This window comes from Mesoplodon bidens (genome assembly GCF_964165515.1).
Source record: "Mesoplodon bidens genome assembly, chromosome: 6".
Lineage (NCBI taxonomy): Eukaryota > Metazoa > Chordata > Mammalia > Artiodactyla > Ziphiidae > Mesoplodon > Mesoplodon bidens.
The window spans coordinates 60,665,775-60,691,916 of NC_138162.1; the positions used below are offsets into that span (position 1 = coordinate 60,665,775).

At 36.9% G+C, this 26,142-nt stretch overlaps 1 protein-coding gene across 3 annotated transcripts in view; it reads right to left on the bottom strand.

The window, feature by feature from the left end:
* Nucleotides 1-26,142, bottom strand: part of ADAMTSL1 (ADAMTS like 1) — a 472,971-nt gene that overhangs the window by 406,161 nt on the left and 40,668 nt on the right. For all 3 annotated transcript variants that reach the window (XM_081238316.1, XM_081238315.1, XM_081238317.1), the window contains exon 3: nt 1,849-1,894. In XM_081238316.1, the coding sequence (XP_081094442.1) occupies nt 1,849-1,894 (46 nt within the window). The remainder of the gene's footprint in view (nt 1-1,848; nt 1,895-26,142) is intronic.

Consider the following 26,142-nt stretch of genomic DNA (forward strand, 5'->3'; position numbering starts at 1 on the left):
ATCTCTTGCATTCCTATACACTAACAACGAAAATCTGAAAGAGAAATTAAGGAAACACTTCCATTTACCATTGCAACAAAAAGAATAAAATACCTAAGAGTATACCTACCTAAGGAGACAAAAGACCTGCATGCAGAAAACTATAGACAATGATGAAAGAAATTAAAGGTGACATAAACAGATGGAGAGATATACCATGTTCTTGGATTGGAAGAATCAATATTGTGAAAATGACAATACTACCCAAAACAATCTACAGATTCAGTGCAATCCCTGTCAAGCTACCAATGGCATTTTTCACAGAAATAGAACAAAACATTTTACAATTTGTATGGAGACACAAAAGTCCCCAAATAGCCAAAGCAGGCTTGAGGGAAAAAAGCGGAGCTGGAGGAATCAGACTCCCCGACTTCAGACTATACTACAAAGCTACAGAAATCAAGACAATATGGTACTGGCACATAAACAGAAATATAGATCAATGGAAAGAGATAGAAAGCTCAGATATAAACCCACACACCCGTGGTCAGCTAATCTATGACAAAGGAGGCAATGATATACAATGGAGAAAAGACAGCCTCTTCAATAAGTGCTGCTGGGAAAACTGGACAGCTACATGTAAAAGAATGAAGTTAGAACACTCTGTAACACTGTACTCAACAAAAAACTCAAAATGGATTAGAGACCTAAATGTAAGACCAGACACTATAAAACTCTTAGAGGAAAACATAGGTGAACACTCTTTGACATAAATCACAGCAAGATCTTTTTTGATCCACCTCCTAGAGTAATAGAAATAAAAACAAAAATAAGCAAATGGGACTTAATGAAACATAAAAGCTTTTGCACAGCAAAGGAAACCATAAACAAGAAGAAAAGACAACCCTGAGAATGGGAGAAAATATTTGCAAATGAATCAACGGACAAAGGATTAATCTCCAAAATATATAAACAGCTCATGCAGCTCAATATTAAAAAAACAAACAACCCAATCCAAAAATGGGCAGAAGACCTAAACAGATATTTTTCCAAAGAAGACATTAAGATGGCTAAGAAGCACATGAAAAGCTGCTCAACATCACTAATTATTAGAGAAATGCAAATCAAAACTACAGTGAGGTATCGCCTCACACCAGTTAGAATGGGCATCATCAGAAAATCTACAAACAACAAATGCTGTAGAGGGTGTGGAGAAAAGGGAACCCCCTTGCACTGTTGGTGGGATACAGCCACTATGGAGAACTGTATGGAGGTTCCTTAAAAAACTAAAAATAGAATTACCATATGACCCAGCAATCCCACTACTGGGCATATACCCTGAGAAAACCATAATTCAAAAAGACACAGGCACCCCAATGTTCACTGCAGCACTATTCACAATAGCCAGGTCATGGAAGGAACCTAAATGCCCACTGACAGATGAATGGATAAAGAAGATGTGGTACATATATACAATGGAATATTACTCAGCCATGAAAAGGAATGAAATTGGGTCATTTGTTAAGACATGGATGCATCTAGAGATTGTCATACAGAGTGAAGTAAGTCAGAAAGAGAAAATCAGATATAGTATATTAACGCATATATGTGGAAGCTAGAAAAATGGTACAGGTGAACTGGTTTGCAGGGCAGAAATTGAGACACAGATGCAGAGAACAAACGTATGGAAACCAAGGGGGAAAGCGTCGGGGGGTGGTAGTGGTGGTGAGATGAATTGGGTGATTGGGATTGACGTGTATACACTGATGTGTATAAAATGGATGACTAATAAGAACCTGCTGTATAAAAAAATAAATTAAATTAAATTAAAAAAATACCTTATCACAATCATAGAACCTTAATACTTACCACATTACTGCATGTTCTATATCGGATATTTCTTCCCTCACAGCTCCTAGAAAAAAAAAACAAAAACTCATTACTACCTATGAAGGGCCCAAAATTTGAACTGTTTTGTTACAAAAACCATTTCCTCTTAGTACCAATATAAAAGCCTCTCTTCTTCTGAGTATGCTCTTAGAGGAATTACTATCAAATGTTAAATTGAGCAGATCTAAAGGAGTTGTATACATAAATTGATTTCTCTATGAGGGTTGAAACTAAGCATTCATTTTTCTTCAAAAGTTGTCAAAGTAAGTACTTATAGTGAGTTCTTATTTAATCAAATAGATTTAATGCAAGGTTTTCTGATAAATATTAATATTAAATGAATCCTCTCTTAATTATCTGTGGTATAAAACTAAAGATAGGTTTCACTAATATGATAGATCTTACTTTTAGAATATGATAAAAATTGGACTTAACATTCAACATGGCTTTTAAAATTACACATCTAAGAATATGAAAGTCATAATTCTTAAAGAATTATCTTCATTTCTAAAGTACATCCTCATTGCGGAGGTTTTAGAAAAGAAAGACGACGCAAAAGAACAAAAATCCCCCATAGCTGTCTCATCTAAAGATAATCACTATTATTTTGATTTATTAATTTCTTTCCGGTGCAGAGGAAATATCATCAATTATACAATTTTATAGCTTGCTTTTTATCCACATAAAAATATTTGGAGGTATTTTTCCACACTACTAAATAACTTTAAAGACATCATTTTGAGAGCTACATACTATTCCATCAAATGATATAACTTGTGTAATCATTCTTCCATTTCTTGTCATTTAAGTAGTTTCTAATTTGGGGTTTGATAAGAGATCGTGTGATAAACCATGTCCATGCATATGTTTTATCCAAGTTTCTGACTATGTCTTTAGGAGAGATAAGTTTCTAGAAGGGGAATTACAGCACTAAAGGGAATGAACTTTTATAAGGCTTTTGATAAATATTGCCAAATTGCATTCCATAAAGGCTGTACCATTGCATTCTCCCACCAGCAATATATGGGAGTTTCCATTTTACTGAACTATTGTGAACAAAAGCAATCAATTTTTTATTAAATGTTCAATGATGACACTTAAGAACAGCAGTACTCTGCTCTTTCAAAATAAGTCACACTTATTAAAAAACAAGTAAAATATGAAATTCTGAGAGAATGATCATACTAATAACTAACAGTTATGGAATTCCAGGTATATTTCTAAGTTTGTTATATGTATTAATTTATTTACTCTTCTCAAGAACACTGGGAGACAGGGTACTATCATTATACCCATTTTACAGAAGAGAAAATGGAAGCTTAGGGAGGTTAAGTAACTTGCCAAAATCACACAACTGTTAAGTAGTAGAGCTGAGATTTGAAACCGAGCCATTCAGAGCTTACACTCATAACCATGATGCTTTACTGCCCCCTAATTCACTTGTTTGTTCAGCACACGCCCATTGAGCTCTTATTATATACTGGGCAATACATTTACTTCTGGGAATACAAAGAAGAATGAGCATGACTTGGTCTTCGCTATTAAGAAAATATTCATATAATTCAGTGTAAAAAATGCTAGATAGTATTTGTGTTAGGTCTCAAGAACATCATCAAAAAGGAAATGTCATCTGAAAATACAATTACACAAAGGCTATCTTAGAGAGATAGAAAGGTCCCAGGCTTGAAGACCTGACTGTAACCAGATTGACTATATTAATATGCACTCAACAGCAGAAAGGAAAAAAAGGCCTGGCCAGAATCATAGAAAAAAAAGGAGGATGGAAGAGATACTAGGTTGCCAGTGCCCTGCCCAGCAATGTCCCAGGCTAAGGGCCAATGAACTTCACGTCCTCCTGATCCCCTTGGCTAGGCTGTTGCTATCACAGTCCAGATGCCTCACACTAACCTAGCTGATGCCAGTGAATTTTTTGCTCATCCCAGAAATATCCCTCATTACAATGCCATGTTGATCAAAGCAATTTGCCAAGAGTGGTCTGTTTTTACATGACTGCTAAGAGGCAGAGGCACTGGTCATGCTGACATGGGAATGGTCCATGTTATGGACAGTTCTACTTTTCACTGTAAGTTAATAAATTGACATTTTAACTTAAAATATTAAGCTCACGGGCCAAGTCATTGCAAGTCCACCTCCAAGAGAAGGATTTGTTCTTGGTGTGATTGCTGAAAAATACCAGGTTTCTGAGTTTAAAAAGATGAGAGCTAGGCCCCAGTTGATGGTAAATTTACAAGGTAATTAATGCTATGACCTGGAGGCCTTTGGTAGCATGCCATGTAGTCATCAGTGTTGGCTGAATGTGATATGTTTTTCAATTTTGAAATTCCTAGTGCATATGTGACATACTGTAGTGGTTAAGAGTACCCAGTTTGAAAGCAGAACCTTCTTTCTGGAATCCTGATTCCTTAGTTTCTATACCTCAGTTTTGTCATCTGTAAAATGGGATAATATTACATATCTCCTGGGATTATTATGAGGAGTAACTGAGTTAATATTTGTGAAGCACTTCAAACAGTGCCTCACACATAGTAAGCATTATATAGACATTTAACAAATAAATTAATTATGTAATAGATGTAAAAATATAATAGATATTAAAAGAGGGTGAAGGATATGTGGAGAAGAAACCATAGGCAAAGGCATAGAGGAATGAAAAGATATGGTGTGTTTGTACATTTTCAAGTGGTTTGGTTGTGCAGTTTTGGGTGTATGAGGGGAACTGAAAGATATATTTAAAAAAAAGCCTTCTAACTGTGAACTTTGCAATAGACAGAGGGGAACCACTGAAGGTTCTAAAACAAAGGAGATCCAATGACTTCTTGCCTTAAAAAAGTGAACTCTGGCATTAATCATGAAGACCTTAAAATGCTATGTTTGCCACCCTCCTTTTATTTTCTTTTCCTAACCTTATCTCCCTTAAAGGAATAATGGAAACACATCGGAATTAGGAGTTTGACAATCTGAGTCATAGACTTTGCTCTTCCCTTTGCATAAGCCTCTTGTCCTCTCAGGGTTTTTGCTTCCTCATCTGTCAACTGGATATCACTGTATATGGAAATGGCAGTGCCTAAAGTTGTGATCACCAACTGCGATAACTCACGAAAGTTCTATCCAAATGTCAATAGGGTTATTAGAGATAATGCTTACTAAAAAAATTAAAAAGCAGAAAAACATCTAGTTCAATAATTTAAATGAGCCTTTTCCCAGATATTTTAAACTATGAATACCTACTACGTATGTTCTAAAAGCATCCTTGAGATGGACATAGAGATTATCAGACTAAGTGAAGTAAGTCAAATAAAGACAAATAGTATATAATAGCACTTATATATGGAATCTAAAAAACTACTATAATTAAACTTATTTACAAAACAGAAACAGACTCACAAATATAGAAAACAAACTTATGGTTACTAAAGGGGAAATGTGGGGGAGGACAAATTAGAATTTGGGATTAACATACACACACTACTATATATAAAATAGATAAACAATAAGGATTTACTGTATAGCACAGGGAACTATATTCAGTAGCTTGTAATAACCTATAATGGAAAAGAATCTGAAAAAGAATACATATATAGATAGATAGACAGATACAGATATATAGATACAGATATCTGAATCACTTTGATGAATGCCTGAAACTAACACAATATTGTAAATCAACTATAGTTCAATAATTTTAAAAAAGCACCCTTGGGTAACAGGAAAAGTAAGCATATAATGTAAAAGGTTGAATAAATGTTTCTCATTTAGCAGAAACAAAACAAAAACAAACGGCGGTGGGGGAGGAGAGGGGTTCCCACACTAGGAGGGGCCCACCCACAGAGTGGGGATTAGCAGGGACAGGGAGAGACCTTCGGGGGATCAGGGGATCAGAGGGGAATGCGGATAGCGTTTCCCCCACCCACCTGGGCCTGGTGAGCCTACTGAGGTCCCAGGCCTGAACCGCCGTCTTCCAGGGCCCCCTCTGGCCATGCTGAGCCTAAGCCACGCCCCCCACCCCACCCCCAGGGCTTTTTCTGGCTGCACAGTTCCTGATCCCCAGCCCCGCCCTCCCTTGCCTACCTGCCCCGACCCCCACCAAGGCCTTTTTGTGGCTTTTTTTTTTTGGCTGTTGTGGTTCTGTTTTGCCTTCTTTTTGTTGTTTCACTTATATATATTTTTTATTTTTCTAATTTTATTGTATTTTTATTCTTTGTTATTGTTCTGCTCCTTTTTGTTTGTTGCCTTTCTTTTTTTTTGTCGTGCTGCGCAGCTTGTGGAATCTTGATTTCCAGGCCAGGGGTCGGGCCTGAGCTCCTGTGGTGGGAGCACAGAGTCCAAACCACTGGATTAACAGAGAACCTCAGACCCCAGGGAATACTGATCAGTGTGAGGTCTCCCAGAGGTCCTCATCAGGGCACCAAGACCCCGCTCTACCCAACTGCCTGCAAACTCCAGTGCTGGATGCCTCAGGCTAAACAAGCAGTAAGACAGGAACACAGCCCCACCCATCAAAAAAATGAGACAACAAAAAAATATGTTACAGATGAAGGAGTAAAGATCAAATACAAGACCAAATAAATGAAGAGGAAATAGGCAACCTATCTGAAAAAGAATTCAGGGTAATGATTGTAAAGATGATCCAAAATCTTGAAAGTAGAATGGAGGCACAGATTGAGAAAATACAAGAAATGATTAACAAGTACCTAGAAGAACTAAAGAACAAACAAACAGTGAGGAACAGCACAATAACTGAAATGAAAAATACACTAGAAGGAATCAATAGCAGAATAACTGAAGCAGAAGAACAAATAAGTGAGCTGGAAGACAGAATGGTGGAAATAACTACTGAGGAGAAGAATAAAGAGAAAAGAGTGAAAAGAAATGATGACAGTCTCAGAGACTTCTGAGACAATATTAAATGCACCAACATTTGAATAATAGGGGCCCCAGAAGAAGAATAGAAAGAGAAAGGGTCTGAGAAAATATTTGAAGAGATTATAGTTGAAAACTTCCCTAACATGAAAAGGGAAATAGCCACCCAAGTCCGTGAACTTCAGAGTCCCAGGCAGGATAAACCCAAGGAAAAACATGCCAAGACACATATTAATCAAACTAACAAAAATTAAATTCAAAGCAAAATATTAAAAGCAGCAAGGTAAAAGCAACAAATAACATAGAAGGGGATCCCCATAAGGTTATCAACTGATTTTTCAGGAGAAACTCTGCAGGCCAGAAGGGAGTGGCAGGACATATTTAAAGTGATGAAAGGAAAAAACCTACAACCAAGATTACTCTACCCAGCAAGGATCTCATTCAGATTCAATGGAGAAATCAAAAGCTTTACAGACAAGCAAAAGCTAAGAGAATTCAGTACCATCAAACCAACTTTACAACAAATGCTAAAGGAACATCTCTAGGCAGGACACACAAGAGAAGAAAAAGAACCACAAAAACAAACCCAAAACAATTAACAAAATGGTAATAGGAACATACATATTGATAATTACCTTTAATGTACATGCATTAAATGCTCCAACCAAAACACAAAGACTGGCTGAATGGATACAAAAACAGGACCTGTCTATACGCTGTCTATAGGAGACCCACTTCAGACCTAGGGACACATACAGGCTAAAAGTGAAGGGATGGAAAAAGATATTCCATGAAAATGGAAATCAAAAGAAAGCTGGAGTAGCAATACTGACATCAGACAAGATAGATTTTAAAATAAAGATTGTTGGGCCTCCCTGGTGGCGCAGTGGTTGAGAGTCCGCCTGCGGATGCAGGGGATACGGGTTCGTGCCCCGGTCTGGGAGGATCCCATATGCCGCGGAGCGGCTGGGCCCGTGAGCCATGGCCGCTGGGCCTGCGCGTCCGGAGCCTGTGCTCCGCAACGGGAGAGGCCACGACAGTGAGAGGCCCGCATACCGCAAAAAGAAAAGAAAAAAAAATAAATAAAGATTGTTACAAGAGACAAAAAAGACACTACATAATGATCAAAGTATCAATCTAAGAAGAAGATAGAACAATAATAAATATTTATACACCCAATATAGGAGCATCTCAATACATAAGGGAAAAGCTAACAGCCATAAAAGGGGAAATCTACAGTAACACAATAAAAGTGGGGAACTTTAACACCGCACTTAAACCAATGGACAGAGCATCCAGATAGAAAATAAATAAGGAAACACAGGCTTTAAATGACACATAAGACCAGATAGATTTAACTGATATTAATGTAAGCATTTAAATGTAAGCATTTTACAGTACTAATTTTGTTCTAAATATGTACAAAGAATAGAAAGAAATATATATACTCTTTTGTTATTATATTTGGGGGGAGGGATACTGGGTAAATTTTTAATTCTCTTTATATTTTTCCATATCTTCACATTTTTCTACAATGAATATAATCAAATAGTGAAGTTTTACAAATAAAAATGGGCTTAGAAAGATCCAGTTCTTGAAAACACACTATTTCTAGTAATGCAGCAAAAGTTAAAATGGCAATACTAAGGAGTTCTGTTTGAGTTCAATCTTTATTTTTGTTAAAAAAGATAATTAATGACTGTATAGTAAGAACAATACTGGGGTTTGCAACAATGTGAGAAAAGCTGGGTGTTTAATATGGAGCTAATCTTAAATTATTTAAGAGACTATACACACATTATAGTGTATCAGATATTCTTTAAATTGACATTTGATTTTTTGTTTCTACTCCTTTTTATAATTTGATGAATTATTTTCCATGAGTTGGTGATTTTTGTTTTTTAATAAAGAAAATGGAAGCTTGAAAAAAATAAATAAATAAAAAATAAACCCATGCACCTATGGTTACCTAATCTATCACAAAGGAGGCAAGACTATACAATGGAGAAAAGACAGTCTCTTCCATAAGTGCTGCTGGGAAAACTGGACAGCTACATGTAAAAGAATGAAATTAGAACACTCCCTAACACCATACATAAAAATAAACTCAAAATGGATTAAATGTAAAGGCCAGACACTATCAAACTCTTAGAGGAAAACATATGAAAAAACACTCTTTGACATAAATCACAGCAAGATCTTTTTTGACCCACCTCTTAGAGTAATGAAAATAAAAACAAAAATAGGCAAATGGAACCTAATGAAACTTAAGAGCTTTTGCACAGCAAAGGAAAGCATAAAGAAGATGAAAAGACAACCCTCAGAATTGGAGAAAATATTTGGACTAATTTCCAAAATATATAAACAGCTAATGCAGCTCAGTATTAAAAAAAACAAACAATCCAATCAAAACATGGGTGGAAGATCTAAATAGACATTTCTCCAAAGAAGACATACAGATGGCCAAGAGGCACATGAAAAGATGCTCAACATCACTAATTATTAGAGAACTGCAAATCAAAACTACAATGAGGTATCACCTCACACTGGTCAGAATGGCCATCATCAGAACATCTACAAACAATAAATGCTGGAGAGAGTGTGGAGAAAAGGGAACCTTCTTGCACTTTTGCTGGGAATGTAAATTGATACAGCCACTATGGAGGTTCCTTATAAAACTAAAAATATAACTACAGTATGACTCAGCAATACAATTACTGGGCATATACCCTGAGAAAACCGTAATTCCCAAAGACACATGCACCTCATTGTTCATTGCAGCACTATTTACAATAGCCAGGCAATTGAAACAACCTAAATGTCCATCGACAGAGGAATGGATAAAGAAGATATGGTACATATATAGAATGGAATATTAGCCATAAAAAAGAACAAAATTGGGTCATTTGTAGAGATGTGGATGGACCTAGAGCCTGTCATACAGAGTGAAGTGTGTCAGAATGAGAAGAACAAATATCATATAATAACTCATATATGTGGAATCTAAAAAAGTGGTACAGATGAACCTATTTTCAGGGCAGTAATAGAGACACAGATATAGAGAACGGACGTGTGGACACAGCGGTGGAAGGGGAGGGTGGGATGAATTGGGAGGTTAGGACTGACATAAATACACTACGACGTGTAAAACAGATAGCTAGTGGGAACCTGCTGTATAGCACACAGAGCTCAGCTCGGTGCTCTGTGATGACCTAGATGGGTGGGATGGGGGAGGGGATGGGAGGGAGGTCCAAGAGGGAGGGGATATACGTATACATATAGCTGATTCACTTCGTTGTACAACAGGAACTAACACAACATTGTAAAGCAGCTATACTCACCACCACCACCACCCACAAAATAAAAGCTGAGGTGGACTTCTGGGGGAGTACCGTCATCCCGAGTCTGTCTGTTACCGCTCATTCGAGATAAGCCTTAAGAAGACTCTCTGATTCCCAGGAAATGTGACTCTTCGTTCCTGCCGTCTACAATTTGATGTCTTCAAAAAAATTTCTATCCCACTCACCAGTCTCCCAATCCCAAAGAATCCAAGTTTATAAGGGCAATCATAAGGCAGACAGGTACACCCTTTCAATTCGCTGTTCCCACACTGATTTGCTGTCCTTCAAATACTGGCACTTTCCAAAACTACAAAATCACCCTCATTTTAGATAAATGTATCATATTCTATATAAAGAAATGTTACTTTCAATCTCAGTTGGACTTTAGCTACTTTTTGATCAGTGGTTCCTGCAGAAATAAAACTATTAAGAAAACAAACACAAAACATAGCAAAGAAAAAAACACTTGCCACCATTTCCAAAGTACATCCTGTAATTGTCTAACACCTAATAGTGATTTGCAAATAATTTAATTCTGCTCCTGAGTTAAGTCTTCCCTTCACTGTATTGTATTACTTTTTGAGTGAGAGCTTATTTAGTTTGAGTGAAATATGATAGTAAAGTGGTAATGTTTGAGTTTGGAAAAGTCCTTGTTATTAAAAGACACTATCAAATTGTGGACAATAATATTAATACTAATGTCTTACTATATATTGAGTGTCTTCTATAGGTATCTGGTCCAGTATTAGGTATTCTGCGCACATTATCTCTAATTTTCCAACAACCGGAAGGCTTTATTATTCCCACTTAATAGGTAAGAAAACTGAGGCTGAGAAAGACTAGGAGGCTGAAAGCCATATACCTACTCAGGAAAGAGAGAACCAGGGATTGGAACCCAGGTGTGTCTAACTCTAAAGCATATACAACAACGATAATAATACAAAAGGAGCAAGATGTACTCAAGACGTGGAAAATCCTAACACTAGATTAAACCTTGGAGGCTGAGCCTGGGGGTTAACTGCACCTTATTTTCCACATCAGTACATAACCTGCTTCTAAATTCTGGTAAAGCCAGTAAGTAAATGACATCTAGATACACAGCGTACATTGGGAACAACTCCAAGAGAACCACACTCGTCAGTAAAATGTAACGTGAAAGAACTTCAGTGCAGAAAAGTTTGTATTTTTTGAAAGTTCAAGTTTGTTAAAGCGGAATGTAAATTTTACTGAAGTAACAAAGTGACTATTCTACCGCAAGGATTTTAATTCTTGCCAAGCATGAATTTCTTCATTGAAGGCATTTATCTAGGCATAAAACCCTCATCTGAGAATTATGCAGTAAAAAATATTTTCTTGTTTTTTAAAAAAATTCTTAAAAAAAACAGTTAACACAAAACAGCTGAAAGATTTTCTTCACATTTTAACAAAATAAAATTCACCTCTGGAAATGAAAACAAACATTAGAAATTTCAGTCCAAAATGGTTTCTGAGGAAAGTTATAGGCCACCAATAACAAAGGATTTAAGTAAATGCATCTGCTCAATGAAAACTATGAAACAGTTACAGGACTATATTTAGTGAGTTAAATATTGTACCAATTAATAAATCAGAAACTGATTCAAGTATAAAAGAACAAAATATAAATAAAAATATATTTCAAACCAAATTTGTACAGAAATTTTCTTATTTATATCAGCTCTTTATTCCTAACCAGTCATTTATTAATTTTGACTTAGTTCCTTTTCTCAAAAAAGGAAATCACCTAAACATCAAGCTATCATTTGTGAATTATTTTAATTCACTTAGAATAATGAGATTAGTATAGGCTTGAAGCATACTTTATTGGTCTCCAATTCACACATAACAAACCATCCAAACTCTTCCAATACTTAACATTCTGATGTTATCTTAGTTTCTATTACCATAATTTAACAACCTTAGAAGAGATGAATTGCCATGGAAAATTAAAAGCTCTCTTTCTAGGCTTTAGCTATTTGTTGGCTTCCCCCCCCCGCACCCCCACCGCTGCTTACATAAATCTTTAAAAGAGGAAGGTATATTCGACTCATCTCTCATTAAGATTAAAAAAGGATCTGGTAAATACATCAATTTAAATTAAAAATTCTTCACATCTCCTCTCTAAGCAAACAGATCCTTCTGGTGACACAACCAGACTCATCCTTGGTGTCAGTGAACCGTTACAAGAAAATCTGATAAAGGTGTATATTAAATGCCAGAGTTGTTAAGGACAATTGCACTTGTGTTAGGCTCATGAAGCTTTGCCTTTGATTTTCAAAAACCAAAGAGTGCTGCTAAGTAAGAACAGGTTACTGTATTTCTTTGTGTACCTCCTGCCTTTCAAATACAGACTCATGGGCAAAGAATTTTGAAGTAAGACAGTCCATCTGCTTATCTCTCTCTCTTTTTTTGGTCATCCAAAAGGACACTCTGAGCTCTTTACAAGAGAACAGACATAAAACCATGTCAGCAATTCACATCAGAAGGACTCTGGGTCCTTTAGACCATGGGTCCCAAAATGATCATGAATTGGACAAGACCAGCAGATTGAGAGCCTCAGCTGGGACTTCACGGAGTACTGGAACACTGTTTTCCTCCTTCACTTCAAGAGAGCTTTTCAGTACTCACGGGAGCCATAGTGCAGGAGGATGTCCTTAAGGAGCCGGTTAAAATACTTCACCATTTCTAGGGCTTTTTACAAAGACCTCAAGAGGAATAACAAATTCTGAGAACACCCAAGAGAACGAAGTGCAAATGCACTGCTGGGCTGCTTTTCACGTGCCACGACATATTATCGTAACAGTTTCTTTTGGGAAACAAAACTTGATACCAATGAACTTGGTCATTAAAAAGGAAGCTATATGAACCTGCAGACATGGTGTGTAAAGCTATCCTCAGATGCTCACTACCCTAATCTGTGCGTCAAACTGGATGCTGAAAACCTAGGGGCTAGAACTGGAGTCCGTTCTGGAGCACCACAGATGGTTAGTGGTGGTCTTGCTTTGCACGGGGAGAAAAGGAGTTAGAAGATATGCCATCCCAGTGCATCTCCTAAGTCCCGAGTTCTCATTTTCCCCTGAACTCTCTCTGTCTCACTCTTGTGCTTAAAAAAGTCATTCTTTAATGCTCTACATTTTATTCCATGTTTAAAATAATTATTTAATTCTAATTTAGAATGTCTTTCATGAGAGTCAAAATGAGCCTTTTTCACGTGGAAACTTTGTGTGGCACTTGGTCCCAACAGGATGAGTCGATTCAGCACTGTCCCTTCTTCAAAAAGTAACTATGTAAAAACAGAGAGTAGAATGGTGATTACCAGGGCCTCGGAGGCATGGGAATTGGGGAGATGTCCTTTAAGGGTATGAACTTGCAACTAGTAGATAAATAAGTCTTGGAGATTTAATGTACAGCCTAGTGATTATAGACAACAAGACTATATTGTAAACTTGAAAGTTGCTGAGAGACTAGATCTCAATTGTTCCCACTACAAAAAAAGAAAGAATAATTATGTGACATGATAGTAGCATTAGCTAATGCTAAAGTGATCATCATATTGCAACATAATACATGGATCAAATCAACTCACATGCCTTACACTTACACAATGTTACATGGTCAATTATATCTCAATAAAAAAGTATCTACACATGACTATGCTTATATTGTATATTCATTATATATCTCTGAATAATTGGAGATGTCCTAGTATGCATCCTTAGTTATTTATTAACATTAATAGATTTGAAGTATTCTTAACAAACATTTAATGAATGTATATTGACTCTGAACATGAATCCCATTCTACCCACACCGATCCCCCCTGAATAGTCACGTGCTCCCAGACAACCACCTATGTCAAATAAGAAATTTACTTACAAGAGTCTACATAACAAATAATATTTAATCTGGTATCACTTGCCTATGAAAAACTGATCTTAAATGTTAAAGGTGTCTTGGACCTTTTTCCTGGTAAACTTCAGTTTTTTTCCATTTAAGGTTAAAGCTCCTTCATTAGACAAAGCCGCCAAAATTCTAGGAGTAATGTATCCCCAACACACATACGACCTCCAGTGGCAAAGTACCTTTGAAACAAGGAGACAGACGTCTTTGGTGCTATGGGACTTACAAATGCAAGGATAAAAAATATCTCCCTTCTTAAGCATTTAGTTGAAAGGTCCCTGAATGTCATATAGGATGCCTATTTGTTTTGCACTGCCTCTTCATGTGATGTATCACGTGGCTCAAACAGATTAGTGCTAAGGGAGAGATTTATTATTTTTTTTCTGGCTAGATAGATATGCAAGCCAAACTATTATGACAACTTGATAAATATAGCTTTTGAAAATGCTTTCTGTTGTAATAATACAGCAAACAACAAGGAGGCATGCGGCCAGGCGTCATCCATCAGTAGGTGAGCTGGCGGGGAACAGACCAGACCCTGGTGTCACACCAGTTCTTCCTGATCTGCTAGGGGCTCTAATGTGGCCTAAGGACCCAAAAGAAGAGTTGGCCTGAAAGCTGAATTTTAAAAGCAATTTTAAAAAGAAGAAGGGGTAACGGAATCCCACACTGAAAAACGGTGCCATAAATGGAGTCCTCGACGTGAAAGTGTTTCTTTGGCATAGGTAACATATTTTTGTAACATTAGTTTTACAATCCAACACTTCTGCTCCATACTAATTTCTCATTATAAAAACATTCTGAATGTTGTGCCAGCTTGGAGACTCTGATTTGTGTATACAGAGAGAGTTACTAAAACTTAATGTGTAGACCAAATTCAGTATAAATGGAAACCACATAGGTTTAGGAAAAACATTCTAAGATGACATCTTCTCTGTTGTTTGATCTTCTCTTGACCATAAGGAACTGTACTTTTACAGATTCCTGAGAGGCAGCTTAGAGGCTGCAGAGCTGTTCAATTATAATATAGATACACATGAGGATACTACAGACTGAATTTTGGAGTTTGGCCTGTGAGTTTCAAATTGGTTTATTTGCTATTATGAGTGTCTGGTATGTTCTAAATTACAACTAGAAAAACCAGTGCCAATTTCTTTTCCCAAACAAGTATGATTTTACATATCTCTGCCTGTTCTTCAAAGACAGACATGCTACAACAAAGCATTGAGTTCTCACAAATATCGGCTAGGGTTATGAAAATGAGGAGGGTGCTCATGTAATCAAAAGAGAAGAAAGCAAGAACAACAACACTGGAAACCACAGTGATCATGACCAGCTTCTAATAAAACCAGAAACTGCCCCGAGCAGACGGCTCAGATAATCTAATGAGACAACATACAACACGCAATCTCAAAGTGAAGATGAGCCCCTGGGCAGGACGTTCTGGTTCACAAATTCTGGTGGAATGTTTTCTGATTTACAGTCACTTCACACATTTATTGAGCATCCAATCGGAACCAGTACTAAGCCAAGGCATTGTGAAAGGTACAAAAATGAGGACTCCCCTGACCCTTCTCAAAGCTATAATTTAGTTGTAAAAAAAATCCACAGGTCCAAATAGAACACATACCAGTATAATGTAGCATCAACAGCTAATGGGCATGGTCTGGATACTCAATATGGAGGTATTAGACAAAGGGACCGACTGATGAGAGACAGAAGTAACTTACAAAGGTGATATCTTAGGAGGGGTGTCCTGTATGGGCCATACAAGTCCCAAGAGGGTAATGGGAGAAAGGAGAATTCAAAACACAAGCTTCCTTCCCTGCTCCTGCTTTCCCAAAGTACGGCAGTAGGTTACTGGCCCCCATAGTCCATTCGGTCAATTCACCCAGCATTGACTGAGTACCTGCTATGCAAAACAGGAAGACATAAAGAAAAGCAAGATAAAACCTGTGCCCATCGTGCTGGCAGTCTAGTGGGGGACAGGGTCTTATAAATAACTATAACACAAGCCAGGCTAGGTAAAAGTGATTAAAAGTGGTGCAAACATAGCGCCTTAGAAATATAGCAAAGTGAGACTAGGGGCCACTGCTGGAGGTTACTTTAAATGACACTGAGGGTTTGTGGGCATGGGCAGTGCGAGGCGTGGTAGGAAGAGGGCTCATCAGGAGAAAAGGCACAGAGCCAGCAGTGTGGCCATCAGCTGAAAGGATCAGGACACAGGCCTGCAGCCACCCAGGATACTTTTCACTTTTAGAAAATGTATTTTTGGTTACTTGCTTTTCTCCTTTGCAGGCCCTCTGTGTGATCTCTGAGCTCCAGTGCCCAGCGAAGCATGGTTTACTGTTAGCATTCCACAAGCATTTATTGAGAAATGCAAGGAAGGAAGGAAGGAAGGAGGGAGGGAAGGAAGGAAGGAAGGAAGGAAGGAAGAACAGAAGGAAATGCTATAAGGATAATTTCAGGTCACAAAGAATTTTTGGCCTCATATTTGCTCTAATTTTTGAACCTGAAACCCAATTAAAATCTTTCTACAATAAACCAAAGATGAAAAGTTTAAAATGAAACTAAATAGCTACCAAAGGAAAGAAACTTTGGCTCTTTTCTATGGACATGTTTATTTTCACATATCTACTCAAAGTTGTATTTGTCACTGCAATGCATTTGTTCCCTCTGAAAGAAGGCGAGGGGTGGGGGCCCTGGGGATTGCTGCCTTTGGCTAGAGATCCATCAGCAGGAAGGACATGTACTTTATAACACATACACACATGCCATAAGATTTGCAAATGATCTTACGTTTGCTCGGGACATGTACTTTATAACACATACACACATGCCATAAGATTTGCAAATGATCTTACGTTTGCTCGGGACATGTACTTTATAACACATACACACATGCCATAAGATTTGCAAATGATCTTACATTTGCTCGGTAGCCAAAAGAGGCAAAGAATGAGAATAAAAACAAATGTGTTTTAGCAACATCAAGTCCAACTTTTCCATCTTCCCCATGAGGAAAATGTGTATTATGAAACCCTAGGACTCTCACAACCTCACCCCATACAGCCCTGAAACTGGGACTTTATAAATTATTTTGGCTAGAGACAAAAGTTCTTCGATCTGCCCGTATCACCCAGATGTCCACTGCAAAGTGAGGGCCTGGAGAATCACAACATTTTTCTTTAAAACCATTCATATTCAGAGCAGTTTTAGACTCCTCTTCCTCTCTAACAGCAAAATGGCTCACACATTCGATTTGGAGTTGAAGGGCGCCTTAGACATTCTTTCAATATAAACATTTATTGAACACCTATTCTGTTCCAGGCACTGTCCACTTGACATCGTAGATAAGCCACCTAAATCCTAGAGAAACTGAGAACCTAATCCTATGTCACACAGCTAGAAAAGAGTGGGGTCAATATTCAAAATTAGTACTTTGATAAAAAAAATAAAAGGGATAATCCACAAAATAGGATAAAGTTTCTATCAGAGGCAATGAAACACACGGTTTTTCTTAAGAGTCAGGTTCCCAAATAGGTGACTGTTTCCCATAGGAAAGGATCTCTATCTTGACTAATGAGTCCTACCCCAAAGCCAAGGTAGAGCTTGGCCCTGAAGCTATTTGAGCTTGGCATGTGTAGTTACGGGCTTCAGCTGATGATCACACATAAATATGATGTTACTTAGTGTTCTGTACTTATTTTTTTCTGTCTCTAGGTAAAGTATCCATTCCCCAATGTATGTTATTCTGGTATCTCTTTTTTTCTCTTAATATCTTGTGTTCTTTTATTTCAATCTCTCTCTCTCTCGCTCTCACAAACACACACGCATGCACACACGCAGGCACACACCCTTTCGTCCCTTTATCCCGCACCCCCCATCCTCAGTGGTTGAAACTAAGCAAAACAGAGTTAGATAAACTCCTCTCTTCTATTGTATTGATACAAACTGGGATCAAACAGATGAAATAAAATTCAAGGAAGTCTTTCTTTTTTTAGGGGGACAGGGATAATGACAGATGTTGAATTGAAGGTGGAAAGTTAAACTCTATGGTTAAGGAATTTAATGAAATTGAGGGGAAGTTGATCTCAGAGAATTTGCATAAACTACCCCAGTCACTGGGAATTAACTTAGTTAGTCACTAACAACCTGGAGGTTTAAAGGGTCATATCTATAAGCTTAATAATGGAATGGAAGAAAATTTCAGAAATCACTAAGTCTATTTGCCACTTTGGGCAAGGTTGATCTTTAGTAATACTAGACAACTGGAGAACTACACAGAAAGGTTATTGCTGTGGCTCACAGGAGTACAGAGGAAATCACTACTGTTATTGTCCTGACATGCTGGTGTCTATGACTTTTCCTCCCACACTGCAGATTAAGTCATTCTATAAAAACCTGAATGAGGAAGTTAAACATAAATCTCTTTATCAGAAAATATCTTCTTTTCTTCATAACCCCAACCTCTAAATTCTCAGAAAGCTGGAGACAAACCTCATCACTTCACTATCATGCCCTCCAATAGAGCAGCAATTCTAACACTGGATACATAGTAAAGTCACTTGGAGAGCTTTTACAAAATTATTGATGGCAGGGCTCCAACCCCAGAGATCCTAATTTAATTGGTCTTCAGTGGAGCCCAGATATTTGTATTTTTTATAAAGCTTTCCAGGTGACTTTGAAGTACAGCCAGGGTTAAGAACCAGCACTACAGATGTATTACCTATTTACAGAACTGGGGGAAATTCTCTTAGTTCTTAAAATATCTTGCAACTATAATCAGTAGAAACTCAATATAATCAGTAGAAACTTAATAATATGATAAATTCCCAACAGCAAATCCTTGTCCCTTGGGCCTTATATCCTTAGTTACACCTAGAAATTTGCCTAATACATAGTAGATGTTCAATAAATATTTATTAAATGAATGCATGAAAACTGAGATTCAGTCTTAAATATCATATGTTTCTGAGAATTTATTCATTTTTTCTAGGTTATCCTATATTTTGGCATATAATGGTTCATAATAGTCTCTATCACCCTTTTAATTTCTGAAGCATCCATTGTAATATCTGCTCTTTCATTTCTGATTTTATTTATTTGCATCTTCTCCCTTTTTTTCCCCTCAGTCTGGCTAAGGTTTTGTCAATTTCATCTTTTCAAAAAACAAACTCTCAGTTTAGTTGATCTTTTTGATTGTTTTTCTATTCACTATTTGATTTATTTTTGCCCTAGTTCTTATTATTTCTTTCCTCTGCTAACTGTGGGCTTGGTTTGTTCTCCTTTTTCTAGTTCAGGCCAATAACAAACAAAAATATTGAAGTGGTAATCTAAAACCTCCCGACAAAGAAAAGCCCAGGACCAGATGGCTTCACAGGTGAATTCTACCAAATATTTTAAAAATAATTAATGTCAATCTTTCTTAAACTCTTCCAAAAAACAGAAGAGGGAATACTTTCAAACTCAGAACCTGAACAAGAAAAACAAAGCTGGAGGCATCACATTTCCTGATTTCAAACTATATTACAAAGTTATAGTAATCAATACACTATGTTACTGGGACAGAAACAGGTATATAGACCAATGGAACAGAATGAAGAGCCTGGAAATATACCTGTGCTTATACAGTCAGCTAATCTTTGACAAGGTGCCAAGAACACACAATGGGGAAAAGATAGTCTCTTCAATAAATGGTATTAGGAAAACTGGATAGCCACATACAGAAGAATTAAACTGTACCCTTATCTCACACTAAGTACCAAAAATTAACTCAAAATAGATGAAAGACTTAAATATAAGTCTTTAAACTGTAAAACTACTAGAAGAAAACACAGGAAAAAGCGCCTTGACACTGGTCTTAGCAACAATTCTTTGGTCATGACAGCAAAAGCACAGGCAACTAAGACAAAATTTGACAAGTGAAGTTGCATCAAGCTAAAAAGCTTCTGTACAGCAAAGGAAACAATCAACAGAGTGAAAAGCCAACCTACCTAGTGGAAGAAAATATTTGCAAACCATATGTCTGACAAGGGGTTAATGTCCAAAATATATTTAAAAAAAACTCATATAACTCAAGAGTAAAAAAAAATCCCAAATAACCCAATTTAAAAAATGGCCAGAGGACCTGGATAGACATTTCTCAAAAAAAGACATACAAGTGGCCAAAAGATACGTGAAAAGATGTTCACCATCACTACCATCAGGGAAATGCAAATCAAAACCACAAGGAGATATCACTCACATCTGTTAGAATGGTTATCATCAAAAAGATAAGTGGGAGAGGATGTAGAGAAGAGGGAGACTTATGCACTGGTGATAGAAATGTAAATTTGTAAAGGCATTATGAAAAGCAGTATGGGGATTCCTCAAAAAATTAAAAATAACTAGTATATGACACAGCAATTTCACTACTGGGTATACACCCAAAGGAAATGAAATCTAGATCTCGAATAGGTATATACCTGTGTTCATTGTAGCATCATTCATAACATAGCCAAGATATGAAAACAACTTAAAGGTCCCTTGATGAATGAATGGATAAAGAAAATGTGGTATGTACATACAATGGGGTATTATTTAGTCTTAACAAAATGGGAATCCTGCCATTTGTGACAACATAGATGAACCTGAAGGACATCATGCTGAGTGAAATAAGCCAGACACAGAGAGACAAATACTGAATGATCTTGCTTACATGTGGGATCTAAAATAGTAAAACTCATAGAAGCAGAGAGCAGAATAGTGGTTGCCAGGTGCAGAGGAGGGGGCGGAAATGAGGAAATGTTGGCAAAAGGGGACAATGTTTCAGTTATGCAAGATGAATGAGTTCTGAAGAACTCCTAAAGTACAGCATGGTAATGACAGTTAACAATGCTGTATTGCATACTTGAAATTTGCTAAGAACATAGATCTTAAATCTTCTCAACACACACACACACACACACACACACACACACACTAACTATGGAGATGGGACAGATATGTTACTTAGCTTTATTGTGGTGATCTTTTCACAATGTATACATTTATCAAAACATCAAGTTGTACACCTTAAATATATATTATTTTACATGTCAAAGATACCTCAATAAAGTAGTTTAAAAAAAAGAAAACTGAGTAGAAATAAAAAAAACTTCAGAAAAGCTATTAAACAAACCAAATAAGGAATTTTTAAATAAACAGAAAAAGACAGCCAAGAGTTACAGATTCCCAATATGGCTAGTAAAGGTTATGGACACTAAACACATTTCCACCATCTTTTATTTCAACAAACAGGTTTATGGGACAAACCAGGCCATAAATTGGTCCCAAACATTCAGTCATTGGTCTTAGTGTTTTTTCCTCCTGAAAGGACATCAGATCTTGGAACAAAACATCCCTCTAAGATATATGACCTGGAATATTAGAAGTCCTGGTAATACATTTAGAATAGGCTTTGACCCAAAAAGTTAAAGGAAGGCAACTGCAAACTCTTAAACATATATCCCAAAATGTGAACTCTCCTCTAACACAATGAAAAGATCACCTCATATAAATGACATGACTAGTCAGACTCATTCTGAAATTGTATATCTTTCTGTTAAACAAACCTCAAACATTTCCAAGGAAAACAAGGCTGATAACACACAACATCTGATGAAGAATAACAGATAAATCTTGCTTTGGGGCTCACTTGTGCTGAAGTCTTAAAACCTCTTAAGTCTTGTGAACCTTAATTGGATGTTATGACAGAGATGAGGTGACTTTAAAAGAAAAAACATCTGTTTAAGAAGCCAAATCTTGGGCTCCCCTGGTGGCGCAGTGGTTGAGAGTCCGCCTGCCGATGCAGGGGACACGGGTTTGTGCCCCGGTCCGGGAGGATCGCACATGCCACGAAGTGGCTGGGCCCGTGAGCCGTGGCCGCTGAGCCTGCGCATCCGGAGCCTGGGCTCCGCAACGGGAGAGGCCACAGCGGTGAGAGGCCCACATATAGCAAAAAAAAAAAAAAAAAAAAAAAGAAGCCAAATCTTAACATTAAAAATTTCCTTTTGGTATTTATTATTATACACCAAATCTTAAAATTAAAATATTTCTTTCAGTATTTATTGTTATGCAGTACATAAATTATTTGCTAACTAAAGCTTATATTCATGTAAGTATCAATATTATTATGGGAGAAAAATTGTATTTGCAATTAAAAAAAATCAGAGGAGTTAGCTTATTTTCCCTTAGCACAATTATTATGAAATGACAAGTTTGAATGATCTTCCCCATTCCTGTGAGATAATCTTCTTTGGGATATTTATTTTAATTTTTTTGCACTTATATTGACTACATTCTGGCAGCCACATCCCTTTGGAATAATATCACAATCTTAATTTTTTTAGGCACCTCTATAGTGTGATGATTTTTATCTCTTGTTCATCTAATAATTTTGTTCAACTCAATAAATTTTTATTCAACTCAAGAATTCAATTCAAAATTTATTAACTTTTTACAATGTTTTCATCCTTTATAGGTATGCCTCTTTTTCTTTGTTATTTGGATATCTATGAAGTCAACAAGTATTTCATTTAATCAGTTAGGATTTAACAAAATATTCGTACTGTTAATGTATTAAATACCTATTGCATTAATTTATTAATCCATAGTATTAATTAGTCCAGAGATTAACTTGGCATTTCAGAAAGTGAAAAAAGGTCATAAAAGACCTTTAAATCTTCTTCAGCCACCAATGCAAAGGCTGACACTACATTTAAAAGTATCAGCTGACTCACTCACTACTATCTTTTTTTTTTCCTAAAAGATATCTGCACCACCATGTTCAGTGCAGCATTATTATTTTTTTAACATCTTTATTGGAGTATATTTGCTTTACAATGGTGTGTTAGTTTCTGCTGTATAACAAAGTGAATCAGCTATACATATACATATATCCCCATATCTCCTCCCTCTCACATCTCCCTCCCTATCCCACACCTCTAGGTGGTCACAAAGCACGGAGCTGATCTCCCTGTGCTATGCGGCTGCTTCCCACTAGCTATCTATTTTACATTTGATAGTATATATAAGTCCATGCCACTCTCTCACTTTGTCCCAGCTTACTCGTCCCCCTCCCTGTGTCCTCAAGTCCATTCTCTATGTCTGCGTCTTTATTCCTGTCCTGCCCCTCGGTTCTTCAGAACCATTTTCTTTTTTTTTAGATTCCACATATATGTGTTAGCATACGGTATTTGTTTTTCTCCTTCTGACTTACTTCACTCTGTATGACAGACTCTAGGTCCATCCACCTCACTACAAATAACTCAATTTCGTTTCTTTTTATGTCAGAGTAAATGAGCTGCAGTTTACACCTTTGACCTTGATCTTGGCACAGACCTAATATAGGGGTACATGTGATGTTAGACACATTATTCTTAAGTACCTTACACATCTGGAACTCCTTTCAGGCAAAAAGCTAAATGACCTGGCTGAAGACAAACCTAGAGCTCTCAGAGACACACCTTTAGTATCAATTTTTTTAAAAATATGCTTAAGTCATTTAGGTTGCAGAAGGATCATTTCCACTAAACAACACACCATACGAGGTCAACCAGACAAATGAATTTGCTAAAAGTATGATTTCAGAGTATTTAGTGGGAGAGGTGGAAAACTGGAGAGAGAAGAAGCAGCTTCTCAAGGTAGTTGGTACATTGTTTAATTCATGTGTAATAAAACAAATGACCATCATAAAGTACAAGTAGGTAGAGTCTGTTTTTTAATTAAAAAAAATAAAAGCAGACATTATATACCACTTGGTGATTAGCAACAATTGCATTATTAGAGTTACTCAATGAAACCTAATGGAATCTTACAGAAACTAGCAAAAGTTGTAGAAAAAATTTTATACAGTGCCTTCCTTTATTGCTCAAATCAAATTTGCAGCAAAATAATCAATGTTGCAATATCAGAAACTGGGAAAATCAAGCACTGCTTACTTTCTGTGAGCCTAGAAAAAAGACAGGGGAGAAGCCAAAGAAAGGATTCTGCTCAGTATCTCCCTGGGTCAGGGCTGTTTTCCCAGCACTAAGTACTGCCAGTTGAGAATGAAGGATTTTATATTTAATGCTTGTTTATATTTTCACTGTGCTTTGTCTCCACTGATTTTTTTTTTTCTCCAAAAGATCACTCAGAGAAGATGTTCTATACTCAGGGAATTAACCAAGCCTCCTCCAAGCTCCCAATCCATCAGGGAACATACTTAACTCCAGAAGTTGAGCCACTGTCATCTATTCCATAAAATCTGACTATTTTAGCTTCTATTACAGTTCTATCATATTGGGAATAGAATAATTATTATCTGATATCAGACCTAAATGTGACCTATGAGATCATATCACCAGGGCTAGAAAATGGGCCTGGCAGGTTAACTCGGCAGGTGGATGGGAGTTACTTGGGCTGAATTGGAATGCTGACCATTACATTACAACGCACATTCTAGTTACCCGCTGGGCCTCTAAAGACATATACATTCATAACCTCTGACCTTTCCCAAGAGTTATAAGGTGACTAAATTGAATTTGGATGCCTAAATATGGAGTGGAGAGATGAGAGAAAACTCATTAAGTCCATTAACCATTAGAAATGAATTGCCACAGAAGACCATCCATGGTAGATTGCCAAAATGGTCCCAATTCTTTACCTGCCCTACATCGCATGGCTTTCCTTGTAACATTTTTGCTCTCGCACATTGACTTTGAACTTAGCTAGGTAACTTACTTTGGCCAATGTACATCTTTAAAAAAAATTAAGACAGGACTATTTATCTGCACCCGACATATATTTTGACATCATTCTTCAACAGGGCTTGTGTTGTGAAGTGACTTTATGCTGAACTGTACTGATTCTGGTTCTCTTGAGAAAAACAACACATAGTTTGATTCAGCTGTGCAGTCGCTTCTTTTATTATTTCTTTATGTTCTTACCAGATCTGGAAATGCCATCTGTTTGAAGATTTTTTTCTTTTTCTTCAAATCCCTAAAGAATAGGTGGTCCACTTCTCTCCCCATTCTTTTTTTACTTCCTATCCACACCAGTATGAGTTTACTGAATGTGTTTTTTCAATATTTGAGTCAAATAGAGACATATATACATTCATAATTTTAGAATTTACATTCTACTTTTTCAGTTCATTATAAGTAGATGACAGCCCTGACCCCAGTAGATGACACTGATACCTCCCATAGTATCTTAATAAAATCCTAACGACTGAAGCCTTAATTTACTAGGTGACAAAAAATGGTAGTTTTGAATATCACAGGACATCAATATTTGATGATTTGCCAGATGACAGACTTTCACTTGTGGTTTTAATTCATTCCTGAAGTTGTTTCTCACTCAGTACAAGGTTTTCACAATGTAACATTCACATCACTGAGCCATTGTGAAAGTTCCCATACATTTCTTACCAGCTTTGTGAGAGACACGTTTTGGCTCATCCCTACAGAATATTCAAGCATGCTTACTTGGGCAAACTACATAATAGGAACATTCCAAATTTGTACCTTTTGGCTTTACCGATGTGTGTTTATTATAAGTTATGCCCCAAAGTGCTATCACCATGTAGCATCATGTAGTACAGATTTAGGAAGTTTTTGATATCCATGATTAAGAGAACAGGTGAATCATTAGGATGAAAGGTCTATTCTTTCTTATCGGTTCACAGATCTGGTTTGATATGAAGCTGGCCTCCAATGAAGACAGACAAACTTGCTAGTGGATTCAACCAACAGACTGATCTTCAGTGTAGACCCAAACACCAGAATGGCTAAATACCAGAATTGATCTGGTATCTTTCAAGATATGCCCTTTGGCCATTTTCCCCCTGGGTATGTTATTTCTACTGGGGCCTCTCTGGAACCAAAACGATATCTAGTTATCAATGGATTCAGTGAGGAAACATCTATTGAGCTCTTAATATCTCTCAGACCCTGCGCAGGCCTGGGGGATATGGAAAAAAGTAAGACCTGGACCCTGATTTCAAGAAATTCTCACTCTTATTAGAATAAGTTGACATTTTCCTGAAGCTGTATCTCACCACTTTCTGCTGTTCATGAAAAGTCTAGAAGAATCAGCAGATGCATAATCTTTCCTTCTTCTGTTTCATGTT